We start from the raw sequence: 22,631 nt of genomic DNA, 5'->3' as shown, positions 1-22,631 counted from the left end.
GAGGAAGCAAGCACCACTCAGTTGCTTACCAATATCAGGGAGAAATGTAGCTGAGCAGGAAAAGAGGGGGATCAATAGTAATAGTCGGAGTCCATACTGAGAGGGATGGAGGAAGACCAGGAAGGCCATTGCAGCAAGTGAGTTCTACTTAAGAAACCCAAACCCACTGACTATTATTCTTTCCTACTGATGTATACTGGAAACAACAGACAAACCAAAGGAAAGCTGGAACATATATCCACGCATATGAGACTCTGAATAAATTAAAGAATTGGAGCCCCAAGAGATGTTTTAATCAATCCTTATTAAGGGTCAGGATATTGCTACAGAAAGCAAAACTCTAAAAGTAAACAGCTGATTAAATAGATGGTGTCTTCTGAAAAGGGTCAGATGTGGATGGGATGTACTATATTAACATTTTGAACTCACTGGTAAAGAGGTAAGGTGAGCCTCACGGGGATTAGGAGAAATACGTTTGTCAAGAGCCTAAGAAACTTAATCAATAGCATTTTGACCTGACTTCTGAGGGAACGTCAGACATCCAAAACTAACTGCAGGGCCAGGCATTAGAGATAAAAGGATGAGTGACAAGAAGATTTCCAGAAATGTCCACATGAATACACCAGACAATCCAAGAATAAGCAATACTGATGGGCTACAATATCTATATGCACAGATTATAGGAAACAAATAAGAAGAATTTGAAATCTTAATATGGAATGGTATCATCATCATTATGGATATCATTTAAGTTCATGATTGAAATTTAGCAACTGAATTGTAACCTGCCTCAAAAGGAGGAGAACCAAGAGAAAGGGAAGAGAGGGAGATTTATAGGTAAAGAACGTGACAGCATCATTTTCAGTCATTTTGAGATTGGAAACATATGCAAACTATAGTTAAAGATCTGAAATATGACAGTTAAAGTCTAAAGATGTGTCCCCCCCCCCCGCCCCCAGTTTCACACATATGCATAATGTGACCTCATCCACTTTGGGACCCTCAGACCTCAAAAAACATGAAGTCTGGCCACTGGTCACCAAAAAGCATTCATCCCTGTAAAAAGGGTTCCCACCATATCCTTATTGAAGATGCTAAAATAGAAACTGGATGCTGTTGGTAAGCGATCCACTACTGGTACCATTTACCATGGCTAGCAAATGATGGTTTGGAACTGTTTGCAAGATGGAGCAGAGGCCACAAGGCTCAGTCCTAGGTTCTCTGATCTTCAGCCTTTTCATGAATAACCCAGATAAGGGTATAGAAAAGCTGGTGAAATCTTCTTTGAAATAAGCTGGCCCCTGGAGATTATCTTGACATATCCATTTCATTTTCTTGTCAACATTATGGAATTGGTTTGCCATTGCTGCCTGCCAGAATGTCTTTCTACCTTCCTGTCTAGCTCACAGACCTCAGAAGTTCCCTGTTATATTCCATCCAAATACTAACCAGATCAAAAATCTCAGTGTTGCCACCAAGCAACAACATTATAAAGGGAACGATAATGAGTTCTGAAAATGAAACATGGCTGTAAGATTCCATAACACTATGGAAGATGGAATCTAATTTTAAAAATTCTTAACAGATTGAAATAGTGGGCTGAACCCCAAACCAAATTCAGAAATAAAATTTAATGTATGCGCTTGTGTACCAAAAAATCAAAGATGTAAGAGTGGGCTGGTAGAGAACTGTCTTGGCAATATGTATGAAAAGGAATTAGATGCCTTAGCAACTCACAAGAAAAATATGAGCCAGCAGTATGATACAGTGGCTAACAACAGTAATCTGATCATAGGTTTTAATAGAAGCAGAGTGCCTGGATGTAATCATTTTGCTTTCAGAACACTATGACCCATTCTGGCGCCACATATTTTACTAAGTTGTTGATACATGAAAACCAGCATGATGAGGATCCTGGAAACCAGTCTTTGGCTTGAAGAAGGATTGAAAGAAGTGGTAAATTTAGCCTATAGGACACAAAACTAAGGGGAACATGTTAGGATTCTTGAAATAACTGAAAGACTGACTTGCAGGAAAGAGGGCAGAATTGTTCTGTATTACACCAGGAGGTAGGATCGCAACAATCGGGTGGAAACTGTGGAAAAGTAAATTTCAGCAAAATGTCAGGGAAGTATTTGACCCGAGATGTGGTGGCTCTCCTTTGTGGGGATTTCTAAGTACGGGCCAGATAGTCATCTCACAGGGGTTGGACTGGATCACCTTCAAAGGTCCTCTGACTCTATCATTATGGATGTAACCATCATAATCACTCAAAGAAAGTTACAGTAATAATACAGCAGCATCCAAAGCAACTTGCCTAAATATAAAACGTGTGTGAGAAATTTCCATTCAAGGTTCCCAGCATGCTGTACCACAGACCCCTGAAAAACCCACAACTTTTACAGACTCACCTTGCTGGTATCCCAACACGTATCTCAGTAATTTCCCATTAGGGAATTTTGGAGGCATCCATTCTAGCAACACTGCTGTCTCCGAGAGATAGTCCAACTGAAAGGATTCAGGGATGCTAGGTACTATGTAAGGAGGCAAAGAGAAATGGAGAGTGAAGGACACAAGGGATATATCTGGAAGAAGAGGGTTATAAATGGTAATGGGAAGAAAACTGTAGTAGACAGGGCAAGGTCCAGCTCTTTGGATGCTCCAAATAGATACTAATACTTGGAGCAAACTCCCATTAGCAAGAACAAGCCCATTAAAATAAAAAATCTGTCTGTCTACCATTAACAGAGCATTCATCACACAATCCTTAATTTACCTACCCTGTCTGCCTCCTTAGTATTGCAGCCAAAGCTGCAACAGAGCTCTTGATGGAATGAAATCACTGTTGTTCTGAAGAGAAACTGAAATTATCCTACAGTACAATGGATGGGAAACCTCAAGTCCCATAGACAAGTATTCTGGAGTCCTTTTTTTAACAACCTAGAGTCTTTTTTGACTGCACTGCTGTACTGCAATTTTCTGCCACTGTGAGGGTGGAAGATAGAGAGCTAGAGATGTAATGTAGTGTTGTGTCATGCAGTTCAGTATAGCATATCTGTACTACGCGACACGACACGACACTAGATGTGCCTATCATATGCATGCAAATTGGGAGCGCTTGCTGAGGATTGCCAGACCACAAAGATTGAGGGGTCCTGGATTCCAGGAACAAATTTCTATGCCAGCCCTAGCCCAATGAAACAGCTTGACCCCTGAGATCAGGAAAGTGGTGGTTCTGTAATCTTTTAAGGTTAAAAAAATTAAAGATTCTTTTCCATAGAACAGTGTTTCTCAAACTTAGCAGCTTGAGGATGGGTGGACTTCAACTCCCAGAACTCCCCAGCTAGCATTTGAAAAATAGGTTGTCAACCCAAGGGCCTCGCCTTATCTCTAGCTGTTGTTTTTAGTGGTTTGCATTTTTATTGTTATGCTTTTAGGATTTGTGGGTTTAGTAAGGATTTTAGAGGTAAGCCACCAAGAGTCTATGATTGAGGCAGCATATAAATGATGCTAACTAACTAAACTTTACTGACACAAAGAAAAATCTAATTTCCTCCAATCCAGAAAAATCCAGCTCTAGCCACATGCTCACAAATATAATATAACCTGCCCACTTTCTATTATCACTCCTCCTATTGCATTGCTCTCCCTCAATGCATTTTTTCACAATCCCTAAAAGGTTGCCCACACCTACTATATTATTATTGCTGTATAACAGTAGTAGTAGTAGCAGTAACAGTAATAGTTTTTTCCCCTCAATATTTACCTAGTGCAAACTTTCACTTTTAAGACAAGTTATGTTTAAAGGCAAAAGTTGTCACAAACTGGTTGTGACATTGATTGATTGATTGATTGGGCAGGGGAAGCTGTGGTTGATGGAGGCTCAATTTAATTTAATTTATCTGATTTAGGCACCTCCCGACACCAAACAACAGATTTATGCCTGAAACACTGTTTCCCTGATTGTATTACCATTTTTTCTCAGGGAGTTAAGATGCCGTAACTGGGATTTCCAAATAGGAAATCAGTAGAAAGTTGGGTGGCCCTGGACTTGCTTCGTTTCAGCACATCCCACGCCTTTCAGACTATATACCAGGACCTGGTTTGCGAGCCAAGAATTTCTCTGCTTGCAGCTCACAGTTCAACTCTTCTACACATTCTCTCTGATATCCTGCACATGGGCTACCAAATCCAAGTTCTGAATAAAGTAAAGTGGATGGAGAGAGCTTCTAGGAGTAGGAGCAGAAGTTGGGAAGAAGTTCAGAAGGTGCATGGAGGGGAAGAGACAGTGGGAAAGGTCTGCGGGCGAAAGGCAGCAGGTTCTTACCTCCCTCGGGTGTCACAAACTCCATGGCCTCGCTGCGGGGCCCCTCCCCCCGCCCATTCAACACAGCCAGCTGAACCTGGTACCGGCTCCAGGGCCTGAGGCCCCCCAGTGTGACTTCAGACACATTCCCCAAAATCAGCAGTTCCCCGTGGGAGTGGAAGTGAAGATGGGCCTGTCGACGGCTACGTTCTGCCAGGGTTCCCAGCCTGGAGTAATACACCTGGTGAAGGTGGAATTTCAGAGACAGAGAAAGAGAGAGGGAGACATTATTTGCCCAGATTCCAGGACACCCACCTCCACCTCCACCGGCTCACTCAATTTTGCAAGTTTTTTGAAAAATGTCTCTGATCATGAGCGGAATAGGTCACTCCTCCCCTCCAAAATGTGATGGAAGAGGGCCTCTGAGCATGTAAATAATTACTTCTCCTTCTTATTTTGTAAGAATAAAAGGCATACAAGGCCAAAATGCTTTTCAGCATGTATTGAGTGTTCCCTTCCCTGAAGGACACCTTTTACAAGAAATCTGTCATAAAAAGCAGGGAAATGACACAAACAAAACGTATAATTTCTGACTTTACATTCAGTTGTAATTCTAGCCTGGTCAGTAAAATTCTGGCCGAATGGCAGTTCTATTCAGAGTCTTGTTGAAGTCCCACAGGCCAGGGTTTACCCTGAGTTTAAAAAACAAAAAATTAAAAGGCAATTCTGCAGCAAGTCAGTCTCAGTTCTGCACCATAAGCATCTGCATCCTGTCACCTGTGTAGATATATTATACCTGAGGACTCTCCATAGTTCTTCTTACTTGGTGAAATTTATTCTGCATCACTTGACTTTTTACCTTATTTATTCTGGTTTTACTATTTGGAAATGCAATATTGTAATAACCTGGGAATTTGTATGAAGGACAAGGTTTACATTAATTCTGGCGGTACAGGTTTCTCCCGCCCACCCCCAAACCTGGAGCCTTCCAAATATTTTGAACTTTAACTCCCATAATACTCCTGCCAGTCTGGTCTTTGAGGATTCAAAGAGTAGCACTATCATATCTAGTCAAGCACGAGATAATATTCTTCGCTGCCATGTAGCAGTAGCCCAGATTTATGCAGCCCATGAAAGTGTCAAATTCCAATATATCTGGAGGGCACCAAGTAGGTTAAAAAACTCTTCCAATGCTGTCCCTCAGGATCCAATGCAAAGTTCTTGTGCCATACCTTGAATCCCTTGAGGTGTCCCCAGATTTTCTCTCTGTTGGGAAGGATCCAAGAAAGCTTGATGGTAGTGCTGTTGATCATCTCAATCAGCAGATCCTCCGGGACAGCCTCAGGCACTGGGGGAAAGAGGGGTCCTTTACTCTTACCGTTTCCGCAAGGAAGGAAGAAGAGTTGAAAGTTCAACCTGGCAGTTCTACAAAGGGAAGTGGCACTGGGAATTCTGCAAGTGTCAAGACTCCAAAACCCCCAAAGAAAGCCATACATAAGAGGGGGGGGGGGAAATCCACATATGTTGGGCAATTCCTCTGTTAGGATAGTTCCAAATCTCACAGAATAGTAAGCAAGCTTTTCAGTTCTAAAATATGCTTTATCAAGTTGGAAGCCAAGCAAAGTTGGCAAAGAGAAAAAAGGCTCAGAAGTGGGCATTCCCATCCTTCTGAACAGTGCAGAAAAACTCCTTCCTGCCAGCATAGGACAGACAGGAGAAAAAAGCTGGAGTGTCACTGAAGGCAAAAAGATACATTAATTTAAGATGAAGTGGTAGAACAAATCTCTAATTTACTGTGCAATATTACAAATTATTACTAAGGAACCTCCCATTGAGTTGAGCTAAGTAGGTTAAACATTGGAATGTTAATTGGGTCAAGGTTTCCCAGGACTACATAAATTTCAGCTTGGACCTTTGGGGAAATTTGAGTTGGGACTGCTGGCTGAACAAGCCGACAGTAGCCTACCCCCAGTTTAGAAAAAATAAAATCTAGCAATTCCAAGAACCTGTCTCCAGTAATTTTTTATTTGTGTACTACCAAGATGACTATGGTGTTGAAAGCAATACATTCATTCCATCCTCAAAGACTTCTGTATGCCTAAACTATCCAATTATGCAGGAGAATGACTGTTGGTGTAAACTGTTGCTCATCTTTCTGGGAGTTTCTGCTGGGTATGAGTGGGAGATAAATCCTGCTCCATTTGTTTTACTGAATGGTAAAACCACTCCCAGTCCGACAGAGCTACCTGTCCTTGAAGGAAGCAAGACATTATAGGAGGAGAGCCACAATAGACTATGGTATCCAAAAATCAGGAGAGGTCTGGCAGCACTTTTCAAATTAACAAGCCTGCAAGGATGCTATCAGACTTCTTCTGATTGGAGGAAGCAAGAGTAACTCTTTGGAACGCTATTTAGAAAATAACTCTTACATAAACATGGGAGGTGGGGGATCAAAGGTAATCACAACTTTTCTCATTTTCAAAAATAAACATTTTCAGAGATAGGGATTTAAAAAATGCCTCATCTATCAGAAATGAGGGGAAAATGGAAATCTTATATCCAGAGTGGGGAGCATGATAGCACAACAATATTCTACTGAATTGTTTAAAGATGGAGGTCAGAGCTCAGCACCTAATTTGGTTTCCCACCACTGTTGGCACTGAAATAATCTACATTAGCTCCTCCCAGATGACACCTCCAGATGTGTTGGGATTTAAAATCCCATAATTTGTAACATAGCTGAGTTTTGTTGAAACTGCGGGCATAATGTTAAAGGATTCCTCATTACTTACCATCCTCCCCTGAGTAACCTTGTTCACTTTGAGGTTCAGGCCCTTTGCCAAAATCATTGTGGGCCTGCACCTTGATCTCATAGGGTGAGAAGACAGGGGTATCTGTCACCACCACAGGAGGGGCTTCAACTTCCATCTCTTCCCATTGGCCTTCATTCTCTAGCCGCCACTGCACGCGATACCTCAGTGTTGGGGCATTCCACTCCTTGTGAGCCAAGGGCTGAAATAAATAAGGCAGGAGGAAGAGAAGGAGAGAAAATGAACAGCAATGCTGGGTGTCAGAAAGGTTTCACTGAATAAGAACACTCTTACAGAGCTCTTTCCACTGTCAGGTTTTTCAAGCCCTTCTGATGCAGGCCAGGAGACCATTTTCACTCCTGCATAACAACAGCAAAACAAAACTGTATGTTGCCATCGAACAGGGAAAGGCAGTCTGGTGCCCTACTGATTAATTTGGACTTTTACTCCTAGTTGCTCCAGCCAGCATGGCAGGAGAATTGTGAGAGAATACTGTTCAAAATGAAGGTGGGAACTTTTCACCATCTCTTGCCATTCTAGAACTCTGGGTCACCTAAAGAAGACGAATGGTGAAAGATTTGTGACAGACTAAATAATATGCGACGTGCAGCACACAGTGCATGGATTTTGCTATCATAAGAAAAAACAATAGCTATCAACCCAATTGCCCTTAGTAAGGTATTAGAAAAATCAATGGGGGATAAGCCTATCGATGTCTATTCGTCCCAATATTTTCAAGATCAGACGGAGTAGGCCTCTTGATACTAATTGCCCAGGAACACAAAGAGAAGGTTTCTTTTCTTCTTCTGTCTTGTCGGTGACCTTCCTGGGGCATTTGAAACATTACGAAGTTGATCCCTTTATCATTAACTAGAGAGCACTAGTATAAGATGCGATGATTGGCAGGTGATTACTTGTTTGGTCAGCTTTTTTTAAAAAAGTAAATTCATGGAAGGGATCAATTAGTTGTGTTTATGCATAACAGGAAAGTCCAGATTGTTTAAACCATGGCGGCCTTGTGTATATATAACAAAGCCCTAATGAATGGACTCATACATCTTGCTTAGCTTAAGTCAAATCAGTCGCATTATAGCTTAGCACGATATGTGAGCCCACCCATCCTCTTGATAGTAGCTTTCAGTAAAAACGAAAAATGGGCCACGACTTCATGGAAAGCAAGATAAGGAATATCTGCTCAGAAGAGTATGGAGTTCTCCTGATTGATGCACCAATGTGATTGCAATCAAAGATACTATCTCTGAGGTCAGCAGGTGCATACAAATAGGCATTGCAGGTTTCCACAGCTGTGCTGTTAAAAGAATGAGAAACGTAAACAGACTCCATGTTGGAACTGGGTGCAAAGGGGCAGCACTCCATCACAGGCAGAATAAAGGATATCGATTCAACAGATCTTTGAAACATTTAGCTGTGCAAGAAGATGGTATAACCTGTTACAGGAACATATTCAACTGAATTAGCTGTGAGACATACAACCAAAGAGATGACAAGTTTAGACGTTTTTTCTTTAGGCAAAAGAAAAGCAGAAGAATCACTGACATATTACAATTTTTATAGCAAACTTAGAAATAAAAGTCCATCGTAAGGGCACAGGATTTCCTAGGAATTAGCAACATGACCTTCTAGATGAACGTCTTATAGGAGAAACCATGCTATCAAATGGAGGCCTCGGAGGTCTGTGTAATATATCCTGCTTTGTCCTTGGAAAATAAGTTTTCTTCAAATATCCACAGAAAGTCCCAGTGAGAGAGGCAACCTTTAGTTGCCTCTGCCACTGTGGGGTTATTAGAATGCATAGCAATAGTGGCTGGAGAAGGCAACAGTAAATCTTAGTAATGAGAGGGATTAGAGGAAACACATATAAAAGTGACTTAATCCAGTAATCGGCCATCTGCCAATTTCTGATCTTGAACAGAACGTCAGACACTGCTTGTTAGTAGATGCAAACAGACGCAGACCGAGCAGAAGAGGAGAAGATTCAAGGCTTCAGACTAGGGCATCCATTTGTGGGATGATTTGTTTCCAGCTTAACATGGCTGCCTGGCTTGCAATGTTACCAATGCAATGTCTCCCTGAATGCATCCATTTCAAAGATCAGTAGTTAAGCAAAGCAGAAACTGAGACCGAGTTCCAATCTGTTGAAGAACCACAGATATAACTGAAGCAGTGATGTTCTGAAAGGTAATTTTGGGAACCTAGTAGTTTGGATGTAGGAGTTTAGGCCTCTGGTATCCAGAACTGAATGGGTATCCCCATCCTTTGGAACAATGCAGTAAACCCCCTTACTGCCAACATTGGGTAGACAAGAGAAATTGCTCACTGGCACAATAACTCTTTCCCTGTAATCATTCATTGGGTAAGATGGGAGACTTTTATAAAACCCTGGGGCATAGCCTGACCTGATAACTATGAAGACCCAGAGCCCAATGACATGGACTTTCAGACAGACGTGTGGAGGAAAAGCAAGGGTCCAGTGCACACAAATTCTGGGACCTGCTGTTATCTGTGGAGTCTTTCGGGTTCTCTGAGCTTGGTTGTTTTCTTGCAGACGTTTCGTTACCCAGCTTTGTAACATCTTCAGTGCTACAAGGGAGTGAGGTTTCCTCTCTGTTTATATATAGTAGCTTGGCTTGCCAAATACCTCTTCTCTTGATATTTGTATCTATTCCTGTTTAGAGGATGTTGTTAGAATGGTCTCTGGAATAGTCTCCAACCCAAAATGGAGATGTACAGGGTGAAGATGTGGAAACTACAACCTAAAACCAAAAGCTGCTAGACTGAGATCATGGTTGAATTGTTCCCAATTACCTTTATCATTGTCAATTTCTGCATTTGATCCAGCTCTCATCATTAATGGTAGGTCCTCCCCCTCTCCACATGCTTCCTGGGTCAGACCCACACAAATCAACGTCAAGCATACTGAGAAGTGTGGCAGCAACCATCAAGAGGCTGGAGCTACAATCTGCTAACCTAGGCATGTGTTCTGTTTTGATAATACAGAGACTTCCACAATATTAATGTGAGTAACATCCCACTTGTTTTAAAGAAAGTGGGCCAGAAGGGATGCCAACTTCTTTCATAGAAAAGCTGGTATCAAGCTGAACACACATCGTTTGATTCTGAAAGCAAGTATCTCTGTAGAATATGACTTGTTGATTATCATTCAGCTGATAGATCTTCTAATCAACTGAAGCAGTAAGTGACCATTCCTATTGTTCAAATAAGAAGGACATTTATCATTTAAATTAAATTAAGTTAAAATATAATTTATATTATTTATAATATATGGTTTATATTATACAGGTTCTCCAACTGTCAAGATGTGGGTTGCATGAAGGATATAGCCAAGCCATTTCATAACTAATGTAGGCAGAACTTGGAGTATAGGCAGAATCTGGAGTATAGTTAGAGCATTGGTTGAAAGTTCTGTTGGAACTCAAAAGCATAATCTAAGAATGATAACTGTTTCACATGAGGGCTATTTTTCTCCTCTAGAGAGAATGTAGAATGTAAGTCTCTGACTTCTGGGCCAGAGATTATAATGAAAGGTCACCAAACTGTGATGAGCTTGCATCAAAGTTGAAGGGATTAGAACTTTGGGGCAGACCACTGGGTTGATCGGACCCCAAATTCTGGAGGTTTAGTTTCCAATGAAGCAGGATCCATGGAACGTAGAGGAAGAGTTATAAAAGGGGGGTGTCTTACCAGAATTTTGTACCAATGAGATGTGGGTGCAGAAGACAAATTCTTACCCTTTGGGTGCTGTTCCAGATTGCAAGTACCTTTTCCAAGAAAGATTTTCATAGTGCCTTCATTAAGAAGACTGAGCTGAGAAAGTCAGGATTACAGGAATTTTAGCAATTGAATTATTATTCATACAGAACTAATTTATCAGCTGACCTAAAGTATCTTAGGAGGGGGATTTACCCCATTTCTTCTTAACTACTTTTCTGTAAAGTATTGAGGAGGCAGGCACCCTTGCAGATAATGGATAACTTTACAGTTAAGTTTACCAAATCAGTTCCTGAATCTAAATCAACCTGTGACCTAATCCTCACACAAATAAGTGGGTATTTCAGATCTGCAGGAAGCAGGATCCTGGCCGGCAGATCAGATAGTGTAGTATTTCATATTTCCTCTGTCTTGGTGATGGGAATGTCGGCTTCCAATATCTATAGCAGAATGGAGGCAGGTATCACTCACAGTAAGCTAGATAACTGAGCCCATCCTATCCAAATTCCTGGAAAAGTGAATAGCATTTTAAAAATACACCCTCTCTAGCTCAGAATAGAGACCAGAACATTCCAAAGTAGTGTTCAACTCAATAATATGATCTTTGATGGCAATGATACAAAAACCATGAGTCTGAAGAATCATGTTGCAGCAAAGGATTCCAGAAGGTGGCAGATTGAGAGCAACAGGTCAATCTATTGTATTTGGTCTTTGATCTTCTATCTCTTTATCACCTCTTCCTATGCACAATCCAGAATGTCCACTCCTGATTTTTCTTGTAACAGTGAGAATCATGGCAGCAGCAAGCTGTCAAACCGGAGATAATAAAGGGATGATGAAGTAGAATATGCTGCTTTTTCTTACCTTGGATTCATGGCTATCACTGGCTGTGATGTCAGGCTGTTTATGTGGATAGAAAAGGACAACGGGAATCCTGCTTCCTTTTCATTTTTGGTTGGCCCATGAAGCAAACCTAGATGTGTCACCATTGACTGTATTGTGTTTGGAGGAGAGATAGAGAGTGGCCAAAGATAGATGGGAATACCAGGGAAGAGGCAACTATTGCCTTTGGGATTGTGGTTACTGTGATTGGTTGATTGACTGATTGTCTGTCTGACTGATTGATTAATTTACAATAATTTGTATGCTGCCTATCCTCCAGATTCTAGTTGCCTGTGCCTTTGGTGTTTGTATTTTATGTAGGGCAAACCTGTATAGCATTGAGCAGACCTGCCACTGCCCACTGCTACTAATGGCTTTCTCCATGTCCCCAAAAATAAAAACTAGGAAAACTGGAGGGAAAAAAAGAGAAGTGTTCCCTCAGTATTTCAGGATATGTGTTGAGAATTCTTCTTCTGATGATGATGATGATGATGATCATGCAGCTACAGAGAAAAGGCAGAAAATGTGAGCCAGGTGCACACGCATGAGCAGATGTATTTCCTGCCCCAAACATGACCTCAGGCAGTCACTCATGTGTATAGGCCTATTGCCCCTTATACATGCAGACTATCATAAGAATCATAGCTTACACTGAAACAATGTCCAATTGCCCAGTGTAACTTTCTCTATGTTCCTGTCCTACCTGAAGTAGCAACAGAGAGACCGCTGACAAAATGGAACAGTTGGTGCAGGGGGGATGAGGCAGCCCAAAGTGTTTCATGCTTGTTGTTTTTAAAAGTATACTTTCACAATCTGTACATTGAACAGGAGAGAACGGCAGTGTGCCACTGCCCTTTTCCTTTATTGAACATCAACCCGAGTAGTCCTGTCATGACCAATCGCTTGCCTTAGGTAGCTACCCAACTGGCCATCTAAGCAAAAGATGTGTTCATTTTCCATCTCTTGATTCAACAGGAGGTAAGACAGCAATGGCCAACTCTGAAAGTAAGACCCCACACAGAGAAAAGATTGAGGAAACCATGCATTAGAAGCATCGCATGTCTCCAAAGCACCAGCAGATAAAGGCCCAAAGATAGAAGAGATGGGGGCCTGAAAAAAGCAAAGATCTAATAATTAGGGCTGTTGCCAAATTTTCTTCAGGGGCCGTTTTTCTGTGCTTTCAGCCAATGCCTAAAGGAAAATTAAAGTTGGCTATTACAGTTCTCAGGTGTAAACATCTCTTCATCAGATGCAAGACTTACTTTTTGTCTTCTGCCCAAAAACCAAACAAGCAAACAAACAAAACTTTTTAAAGTGATAAGCCAGATTTGTGCTCTTAATTCTACTGAGGAAATTCTAAAAATCTTAGGATCTTTTTCGTTAAATTCTTCCGTTCATTTAACCTCCTCCTAAGACTATGACGTGCCCAACACTTCTTGATTACATAGCTAGTTTTCTTATCCCAATTTTACTGAGTCAAAGTGCTTATGGGAATCCCGTTGGCTTCAACAAGGAAGAGAATTTCCATAACCAACTCCCCCTTTTCCAAGAAGAGAAAGACATTTCTAATTCAGGAGACAAAAAGCAACTGGCATCTTTGCAATGTGTGGGATTTTACATGGCATCTTCCCCTGGGCGCTACGAGTGAACCATGTGAAGCAACCAGTGCCAGCCCAGCTGTAGCAGGAGGAACAGCTGAATTTGGTAGAAGCCTCTCTGAACTGAAGCATCTGGCATCAGCTCCCTCCTGGGAATTCAGCCAAAATATCCCATCATTATGACAAGCGTGACAATCCAGAGACAATTCTGGAACAGAAGCACGCTGGTATGCGGCCACCTATTTCTGCCGGAATGCAAACAACACAGTAAACCCAAAGAGAGTTAAGAGACTAAAATGGACAATTGGGGGGGGGGGTGCATACACGGCTTCAACACAGACACCACTTCCACGCCCTGCAACACACATATTCTCTGACTGTCACTCTCACACACACAGCAAGTCGAGCCCCAGTACGCATGACAACCTAAATAAAGGAAGATCCAGCATGAAGAAGCCCACATGATTTTGAATGGTGCAGGAAGCAAGCAAAGAAACAGCAGTTTAGCATATTTGCACATAAGCAACATATATGTATTGCTGTCAACGGCCTTAAGTGCTTATATATGCCTAGCAGCAAGGTACCTGTTTAATAATAAATAAATAAACCCCGTAAGGGAATGTGGATGTGATAAGCTTACAACATTAACAGTCTGGTGATACAGAACAGCCTTCGCTTCCCATTTAAAATACAATAAGGAAGAAGCAAACCACAACTTCTCAAGAGGAAATGTCACAATCAAGAAGCTGTTATTAAAAAGCTCTTGTGTGCTCATCCACTTGATCTCTGGGGGCAGGATGTAAAGCAAGCCAACTAAAGTTTCTCATAAATTATGGTCACGTTTGGATAACGGTGCAAACTGGAAAGATTCGAGTTCAGATATCACAGGAATGTAAGCACCCTTCCACCCAAAGACCCATCAGCGCACGACTGTTTTCAGAGCATTGCGAAATGCAAATTCAACTAGCTGAACAGGATGTGTATAGCTGGGTTTGGAAAATGCTGCTTGCCTTTTGAAGGAGGCAGCGATGCCCCGACTCCTGAAGAGGCACCCAGTCTCCGCCAAGTATAGAGTAAAGAGGCCTGCGCTAGTCAAATGTGGATCTCTAATCAAGAAGGTCTGTTTAAGCCTCCTATGGACCCAGCTAGTGGACTGTGCTCATGACAGTGAGCTATATTTGTGCAGACATGCTCAAGGACCTTATACAATAGAGCAACTCTTTCCATGAAAACTAAACCCATCAACCTTGAAAATTTACCCCCCCCCAAGGGGCTTCTCAGCATTTCTTTTCAGTAAAAATTCAACAACTCTAGCAGCCCCTCGCTCACTACGAACATAGCCCTGCAAATGATGCCAATGGCACTGACTCTGTGAGTGAGGAGCACAGGAGATTGGGACCGGTATCATGGAGGCGAAAGGATCAATATTTTACCGTCCAGGTGATGATCATATTAGTGGTTTCATTTCCTTCTCCTCTAACATCCTCTGGGTTTCGCTCAGGTGCTGGAAAACATAGAGACCAGAGTTACATTGGCACATCTGTCTGTCTGTCTTGTAATAACCAATAGCAAGCGTCCACTTTGCCTCCCAGACTGAGAGGCAGCTATGCAACTGAGGGTAATACCAGAGTTCCTTCCTTCTAGACTGAAAACACTTAAACCAACAAACAGAATCTAAGAGCTCTGTATTTATTAGAATGAAGTTTAAGATCATCAGCAGATTATTCTAGCAAGCATCTTAATTTCAGATAATTCTCTCTCTCTCTCTCTCTCTCTCTCTCTCTCTCTCTATATATATATATATATATATATATATATAAGCAGATTATTTCAGCAAGCATCTTAATTTCAGATAAGACTATACACACAAACACACACACACACACATACATGCATGGATGCATGCATGATGCAATTTAGGGCAGCAAAACTCTTGGGTTTTTTTTGGTTTGTTTCCTTGCCATTTTTCAGTGGAAGCTTGCCTTTTTGTGAAGGTGGGGCAGCCTGCATCTATTCCCTATTTTGTCTTTTATCAGTAGGAAAAGTAATTTCCACAGAATCACAGAGTTGGAAAGGGCCATGGAGCCCCGCCCCCTGCTCAGTGCAGGAATCCAACTCAAAACATCCTAACTGATGGCTGTCTAGCCTTTACCTGTCTGCATCTAATGAAGGGGAGCCCACCATCCCTCGGAGTAACTGATTCTAATGAACCCCCGATTCCATTTTCTAGACCACTCATGAAAATCCCAACAGAACAACGTATAATTCATAGTTAGTGTAGAGTTTTAATGCTTCTGTTAGCGGACAAAGGACAAGAAGCTTTACAGAGCACTGAAGTCACACACTTGTGTGGAATCATCCTTCATCAACTTTGTGAATGCTCTTTTAAAGTTCATTTTCTCAACTACAGAGACTAGTTAGGAACTATTTTCTGAAACGTTCAGGATCTCTTAACCCATTTTCTTTATTTATTTGTTGATCTGTTAATTATTTTAATTGGCACTCTGCCTTTTGTCAACTCAGATCTACCACAGTACGATGGCAAGCCGGAAACCAAAGAGCAAGTGCTTTCTTACTTGGGCTTAGTTTACTAAGAAGCCACTGTTACCTTGTTGGACAAAACAGCACTTACAGTCAGGAATGGCCTGGCATGCCTGTCCCAGAGGTATTAGGAGCCAATGCATGTGAACCAGGACTGTTTTGAGCAAGGCATGTTTGTGTTAACTCTTACAAGAACCATTGCCCATAGGAAGTTTCCATCCCTATATACTGTAGATAGTCCTTGACTTACAACCATTTGTTTGGCAACCATTTGAAGTTATGATGGCACTGGAAAAAGTGACTTATGACCTGTCCTCGCATTTATGACCATCGCACCATCCCTACAGTCACACAATCAAAACTTCGGCACTTGGCAACTGGCATCTATTTACGATGACTGCAGCATCCCAGGGTCATGTGATCACCATTTGCAACCTTCCCAGGGGGCTTCCAGCAAGCAAAGTCAATGGGGGAAACTGGATTCCCTTAATGACTGTGTGATTCATTTAATGACCGCAGACATTCGCTTAACAACCGTGGCAAAAAATATTGTAAAATTGGGCACGAGTCACTTAATGACTGCATTACTTAGTGACAGAAGTTCCAGTCCCAATTGTGGTCGTAAGTTGAGGACTATTTGTATCCTTCTCCCAGCATCCTGAACCTTCTTACCTGCAGGATCTGTGGCATGACTGGCAGATTGGCTGCTTAATTCACTTTTCCCCTGGTCATTGCTGGCCTCTACATAGAAGTTATAATTTCTGAATGGAGATAGTTGAAGAATGGCCCATGGCTGGTTTCCTGGGACGGTGGCTAACCATTCCATTTCTGCTGACCCAAATTTGGTTTCTTTACAAAACACAGCATATTCTGCAAGGGAGAGGGGAAGCATTTTCTCAGAGTTTGAATGGTTAAAAAAAGGCAGGCAAAGGTCATTAAAATCGCTGTCATGTTTAACTAGGATCCTACTTCCTTCCTAGGTTCATGCTACAAGCTAAGCTAAAATGTGCCTGTACATAGATGTGGTTAATTTATGGTTCAGTATAATGTGCAAATCCAGGCATTCAGCAACTCAATTACTGAATACAGTATAGGAATCCAATTGACTGAATATTCTCTGTATTTCTACACACTCAGAAACAGAGAAATGTAAAAATGACATCTTCACTAATGCATGACTTATGTCTAGCTTCAAAATTCAGGGGTATCTCTGAAGCACTGAGTCATTTTACACATCACAGACAACTGCATCTTTCCAATCAGCTAATCTTCTTGATTGCCTTGCTTTAAACTGTGCTAAGTGACAAATAACAGTGGCAATATAAACAGAGAAATACAAAGCTGCTCTCTATGGCACTCTCCAGCCACAACATTGTTTTTAAGTGCTGCTGTGAGAGAAAAAAGAAGGAATGAAGCAAGTGGGGATTATGATCAACATCTTGCCTGCTCGCCCAAACTTCTTCCAAGCAGAGGCATCCAGGGGAGGGTTCAAGTCCAAAGCAAGTGATGAAAGCAGTCCCGCAGTGTCAGCTCTGCCCCTTCTGTACACGTGTCATGACCCGGCACACACATACAAAAGGGCCAAAGGTTGTGGTGGGACAGCACAACACTGCTTTTGACAAAAGCAGCAGATCTTGTGGATGCCTCTGCTTCCAAGGAAAATCTATGAGTTCTGATTAATCAGATGTCATTTCTCTCTAATGGAGAGAGACCCAGCACAATTCCTTACCCGTTATAGCTCTGTTGTGATCATCTCCAGGTGTCCACGTCAGCTTTACCTGATGATTCTGCTGCCTCTGCACCTCCAGATTTGACACAGGGCCAGGTGTGCCTGACAAAACAACAGCAATGAGACAGCTACCCAGCTATCTGTTCCCACCAGAGAAGAAAAATCCAGGATTTTCCCCCAAAACAGATTCTCCAGGGCTGTCCCACAATGTGAAAATTTGAACTAGTGGTCCTTTTATTCTGCTTTCAGCAATAGAATTACAACATTATTATAAATTATGTGCTGACAGAGTAATCCATCACCTAAAATTGATGAATCACTGGCCTTTAAAATTATTGGCTGATTAAATGTAATTAAAACTCGCTTGTTTAAACAGGTTTATGGAGTCCTTGGGGTTCTCTGAGCTTGGTTCTTAGAACCCCAAGGACTCCACAGTTCAACCCTGACCTACACATATTCGCCTCTATTGGGAACAGGTTTATTTCTGTAAATTCTGAACTATGTCTACATTTTCTGTACATTTGTAGTTCAAAACCATTATTCATTTCTTTTCATTCTGTATTTTTGTAACACACTAGAAACAAATTCACCTTATAATAACAAAAAACAGACCACTGTCAGCTTTGTATTATACACTTTGCTTTTGTATGTATATAAAATATAAATTATATTATATATGTACTGTATGTAAATAGTATAACATTTATATTTAAGTAATTTGTCAATTATATTTTGCTGTCAATGGTTAGAATTCTCCACACATCAATGAATCATCCAACTTAATTTTAACAGAGTTAATACCAATTCCTCCCAAATAATATCCCACTAAAATTAATTAGTTTACCAATCAGAACGTACACTCTTGGATTTCTGAGGATGCACAGCTAAGGAAAGAGGTCTGCCTGGAATTAACTGGGACTAGGGCCTTTTCTTATCATTTTTATTAAATAAATGTTTAAAAGAATAAAAAGAATATGCATTTTGAAAGAAAAAAGTCAGGAAAAGTAATAGTACAGAAAAAGAGCCTTTTGCATCCCAATGCTGTGCAATTTCTTTCCCATCAAGATACAATTTTCACCTTCTTTAATTACTTCAAAACATCATCTGAAACCCTATTTTTGTAAGCTGGCATTCCCTTCTTGAAGTTCATGTATATTTGGACCAACGGCTGTTTTATCACTGCGATATAGTGTTATTTTCATTCATCAACATGTTGGTTTGTTTCAATTATGTTTTTATGATTATAAAGTGCTGTAGGTGGCTTTGCCAGAAGCATACATGGGCACAAACTGCAAAAATAGATAAATAGCAAAGAGCTAGCGCTTTTTTAAAAATGCCAATTTGCTACCTGTGTGTCAGGAATATCACTGCCTCCCTTTGAGATCTCCCTAGTCTGAAGAGGGAAACAATCCAAATCGAATGTTTCCTTTTTTGGTACTTGCCATACACCGAAAGCTTGGCGCTTTCTTCTACAGAGTCAAGGGCTGTCCAGGCCAGGCAGCTGTACATTCCTTGATCAGAGTAGTCCAGGTTGGTGACTGTCAGCGACGTGTCACCGATGATGTATCTATGGAAAGGCCAATGGTCAGAGTAAAGGCAATGCGAGAGTCCTTCAAGCCCCAGGCCTTCATTCAACATGATTGTGCTCTTTGCACTTACTTGTTATCGTCATCTGATTCTTCAATATCTTCCCCATTTAGGCGCCATTGGATACCACGCTTCGAAATACTCTCATCAAACAGTACTTTGCAGTAGAATGTCACACTCTCACCTTTCTCCTTTTCCATGTTGGTAGGACCCTCTTCAATCTGTGTGGCTCCTGGAATGGAAATGGAATAATGTATTGTAGCTTTTCCACCCATGAAGTCTCACCGTGGGTATCTATTGTCCTCTCATAAATTTATCCTACTGTACGTGGCTTGTTTTTCCTCCACCAATCTGCAGTGTGGCTTGAATTCTTCAAAATACAGACATGACTGACCTAAGACATTTTGCAGCTTGAAAATCTCAATAGCAGCCCCTCATTTTCACCTTAAGGAAGTAAAATATGATTCCTTCCACTGAGAATTTGCCCTGCATATTTCAGAGATGCCGTCTTCTCAACACACACTGAACCACAAACAAGACAACATTTGAGCCTAGCACATGCCCTGAAACGAGCCAGAAAAACATTTTCAGCTTATCTGTCAGTGCTATTCTTTTATTAAGTTCACATCATGCTTAACCACGCTTTACTCGGTTGAGCCAATTTTGGGGTTTGCACAGTGCATTGAACCATACAGGATCCATGAGGGCTGAATTCACACAATTTGGGAGGCTAAAATGTTGTTAGCTGCTAATCTGTGGTTCAGTGTATTGTGTAAACAAAGCATTTCACATTTCATAGCACCGCAGTCCTCTAAAACATTCATTACATTTGCTCCCAATTAAAACTGCCATCTACTTAGCTTTAAATAAAAGTCTTCAGGTCATTTTCCATATGAAGAGATAATTTTTAAGCAGTTCTCCACACTGGAGAAAAGACAATACATTTTTAGGTACAAGGACATTATTAGCAAGCACAACTTCCTTGGATTCTCATCTCTGGGGGTGCGGGGGGGACCTCTTATGGAGAAGGAAAGGACTGGCTTACCAGATTAAAAGCTTAGTTTGATGCCACAGGCAAAAGGCCTGGCAGAACCTCATTCACATGGACATTGGTAGGGGGCAAGGAAGGGGCAAATGATGAAAGGAGCATCACAACATTGTACTGCAAGCTCTTGATACGTATTGTGATGTCATATGCATGTATGTACAGTAAGGGAAAGAACACCATGAAACAGTGCTCATTTCATAATCCTAATGAAACCACCGGATTTTGCTGATGCCTGTGATGTCATGACCAAGAGGAAAAACAGTGGCGTGATCTGCCACATCCACTTGTGAAGTGGAATGTCATGGAAGAAAGACAGTTTTGGAGGATTTAGTTGAAAGCCACAGCACTTTCCTTCCTTCTGCTGAGGCCCCTCTTTCCACATGCCTTTAGATGACCTCTTAAGCTGCAGAAACCTAGAAACTGGACTCTCTGTCTTCCAATCTCATCATCCTGACTGACCCCTGGCTACTTTCTTCCTATCATGTCTCACTCTGTCTTATGGTCAACCATGTTCTATCATACTTCTCTTTGATTTAAGGCATGCTTGGGAAACCTGATCTCACCTTTGACAACCAGGCGGGCAGTGATGGAGACATTGTTCTGATCATTCTCTGCAAAGCACGTGAAGTTTCCTGCATCTTCACGTTGGACTTCCTGAAGTTTCAGGGACCCATTTGTGAATATAAAAGTTCTTTTATCTTTTAGGGCAGGGTTCATGTCTTCCATAAACCTGGGAAATGAAAACAAGAGGGGGGTATGACAAATCGGAATCTCTCTACAGTATTCTCAGTATGCTTAGAGTAGCTGTGATTTCTTTTGCAAAACAATCCAGCTCCTAATAATTTTTTCTTATGCCGTGCCTTTCATTGCCTTTAATTTCTTTCACTTACTGTTTCTTAGACCTTTACTGTATTTTGCATCATGTTGCTTATCCCAAAAGAGAATAGTGCAATGGTGTACGCGTGTTTGTTTTTACTTTCCCCCATGTAATTTCTACAACTTCCTGAGTATGCCGATAGTATATTTGTATTTTTCACTGGCCCAATTTTCTTCCTCCATTGGCACTGGCATTCTGCACATCCGTTTGTTATCTGAGGGAGCGAGGTTAATAAAATGCAAGGAGGCATTGGATTTTCTGTGTACAAATGAAAGAGACTGCATGTACTAAGTATCACTGAGTGATACTAAGAGAACTTTGATATATAAGTAGGATCTGGAGGTTGAGTCATGGCAACTGGACTTCTTTTCTTTTCGTTTGATATATTTTGCTGCTTGTCCAAGCAGTGAAACATATCATACCAAAAGAAAAGACATGGATGAGTGAGAATCTTCATCAATATGTAAGTGGGCTATATAAATAATGTCAGAGCAACTATGGACAAATCAAAGTACTCTGTGCCTTCTGGAAATGGCCCAAAACCAAAAGCATACCACTGCACTTTGGGCCTGGGTGCCCCAAAAGTCTTGCAATGTAGGATCACTACTTGGTTCTCCACCACAGCATACTCTACACCATCTGGGGTCAGGATCTCTGCTGGCAACCCTGCAGTAAATCAAAAAGGTAAATGAGTGCAGGGCAGGATACTCATCTCCTCAAGAAACCCCACCTAGCCCTAAGTCCTTTCAACCCACAGTACCACCCCAGAAGAAGGGGACTGTAAGTCAATGGAAAACAACCATAAAAAAGACCCTCTTTACTCAGCAGGTTCAGTTTCTTCTTTTAATACTATGGTGAGCGCAGATAGTGGGCTCATGGGCCAGAACAGCAGGCAAGAATAAGTGTACTTCTCATTAGCCAGTGAGGTTAAACAAACCTTCACTTTTTAATATATTTCCTTAAGTTAAAGGCTTCTCGGAAGATCCTTCCCTAAACACCCGAAGATGACTCCACCCTTCCTCAGTGGGGTGCTATCTCCAATGCTCTGTCCTCACACTAGTTTAGAGGCAAAAAGGGTATAGAGAAACAGCCTCTGTACATAATTTATAGGTATGCCATTCACTGGGAAGGTGACTGAAGTGCTGGCTTAATTCACACTCCTATCTTCAGGAAAAAGAGCTGCTGGAGTAACATTAAAATGAAAAATGAAAGGATGGGGATATGATGGAAAAATTGGGATAGTGAGGGCTTTGCTGGTTTTTGGTCCTAATACGTTCCTGTCCTTTGAACAGAGGCCAGCCCCATTTTGATTCAAAGTGGAGAGATGAACTTACGGACAACGAGGATGTATGCATTGGCCAAGATACTGCCATGCTTATTGTGGGCTTGGCACTGGATAACAGCTGTATCATTGGGCTGCACCTCGCTGAAGATTAAAGCCCCTGGTTGGGTCTTCCTTCTTGGATCTGGCATCACATCTGAAATGCAGCCAAGAGTTTAGGC

General features: G+C 41.5%; 1 protein-coding gene across 3 annotated transcripts in view; it reads right to left on the bottom strand.

Moving 5' to 3' along the window:
• Positions 1–22,631, bottom strand: part of L1CAM (L1 cell adhesion molecule) — a 99,760-nt gene that overhangs the window by 33,326 nt on the left and 43,803 nt on the right. For all 3 annotated transcript variants that reach the window (XM_088137747.1, XM_088137749.1, XM_088137748.1), the window contains exons 10-21: positions 22,463–22,606; positions 21,683–21,794; positions 20,815–20,981; positions 19,276–19,435; positions 19,059–19,183; positions 17,617–17,718; positions 16,560–16,757; positions 14,780–14,850; positions 7,099–7,318; positions 5,539–5,654; positions 4,328–4,547; positions 2,412–2,534 (exon numbers count right to left, since the gene is read on the bottom strand). In XM_088137747.1, the coding sequence (XP_087993873.1) occupies positions 2,412–2,534; positions 4,328–4,547; positions 5,539–5,654; positions 7,099–7,318; positions 14,780–14,850; positions 16,560–16,757; positions 17,617–17,718; positions 19,059–19,183; positions 19,276–19,435; positions 20,815–20,981; positions 21,683–21,794; positions 22,463–22,606 (1,758 nt within the window). The remainder of the gene's footprint in view (positions 1–2,411; positions 2,535–4,327; positions 4,548–5,538; positions 5,655–7,098; positions 7,319–14,779; positions 14,851–16,559; positions 16,758–17,616; positions 17,719–19,058; positions 19,184–19,275; positions 19,436–20,814; positions 20,982–21,682; positions 21,795–22,462; positions 22,607–22,631) is intronic.

This window comes from Python bivittatus, unplaced genomic scaffold (genome assembly GCF_059951505.1).
Source record: "Python bivittatus isolate LINGU-HERP-01145 unplaced genomic scaffold, Pbiv_v1 ctg000220_np1212, whole genome shotgun sequence".
Classification (NCBI taxonomy): domain Eukaryota; kingdom Metazoa; phylum Chordata; class Lepidosauria; order Squamata; family Pythonidae; genus Python; species Python bivittatus.
The sequence above is the reverse complement of the archived record's forward strand: the minus strand, read 5'-3'. Positions and strand labels throughout refer to the sequence as shown.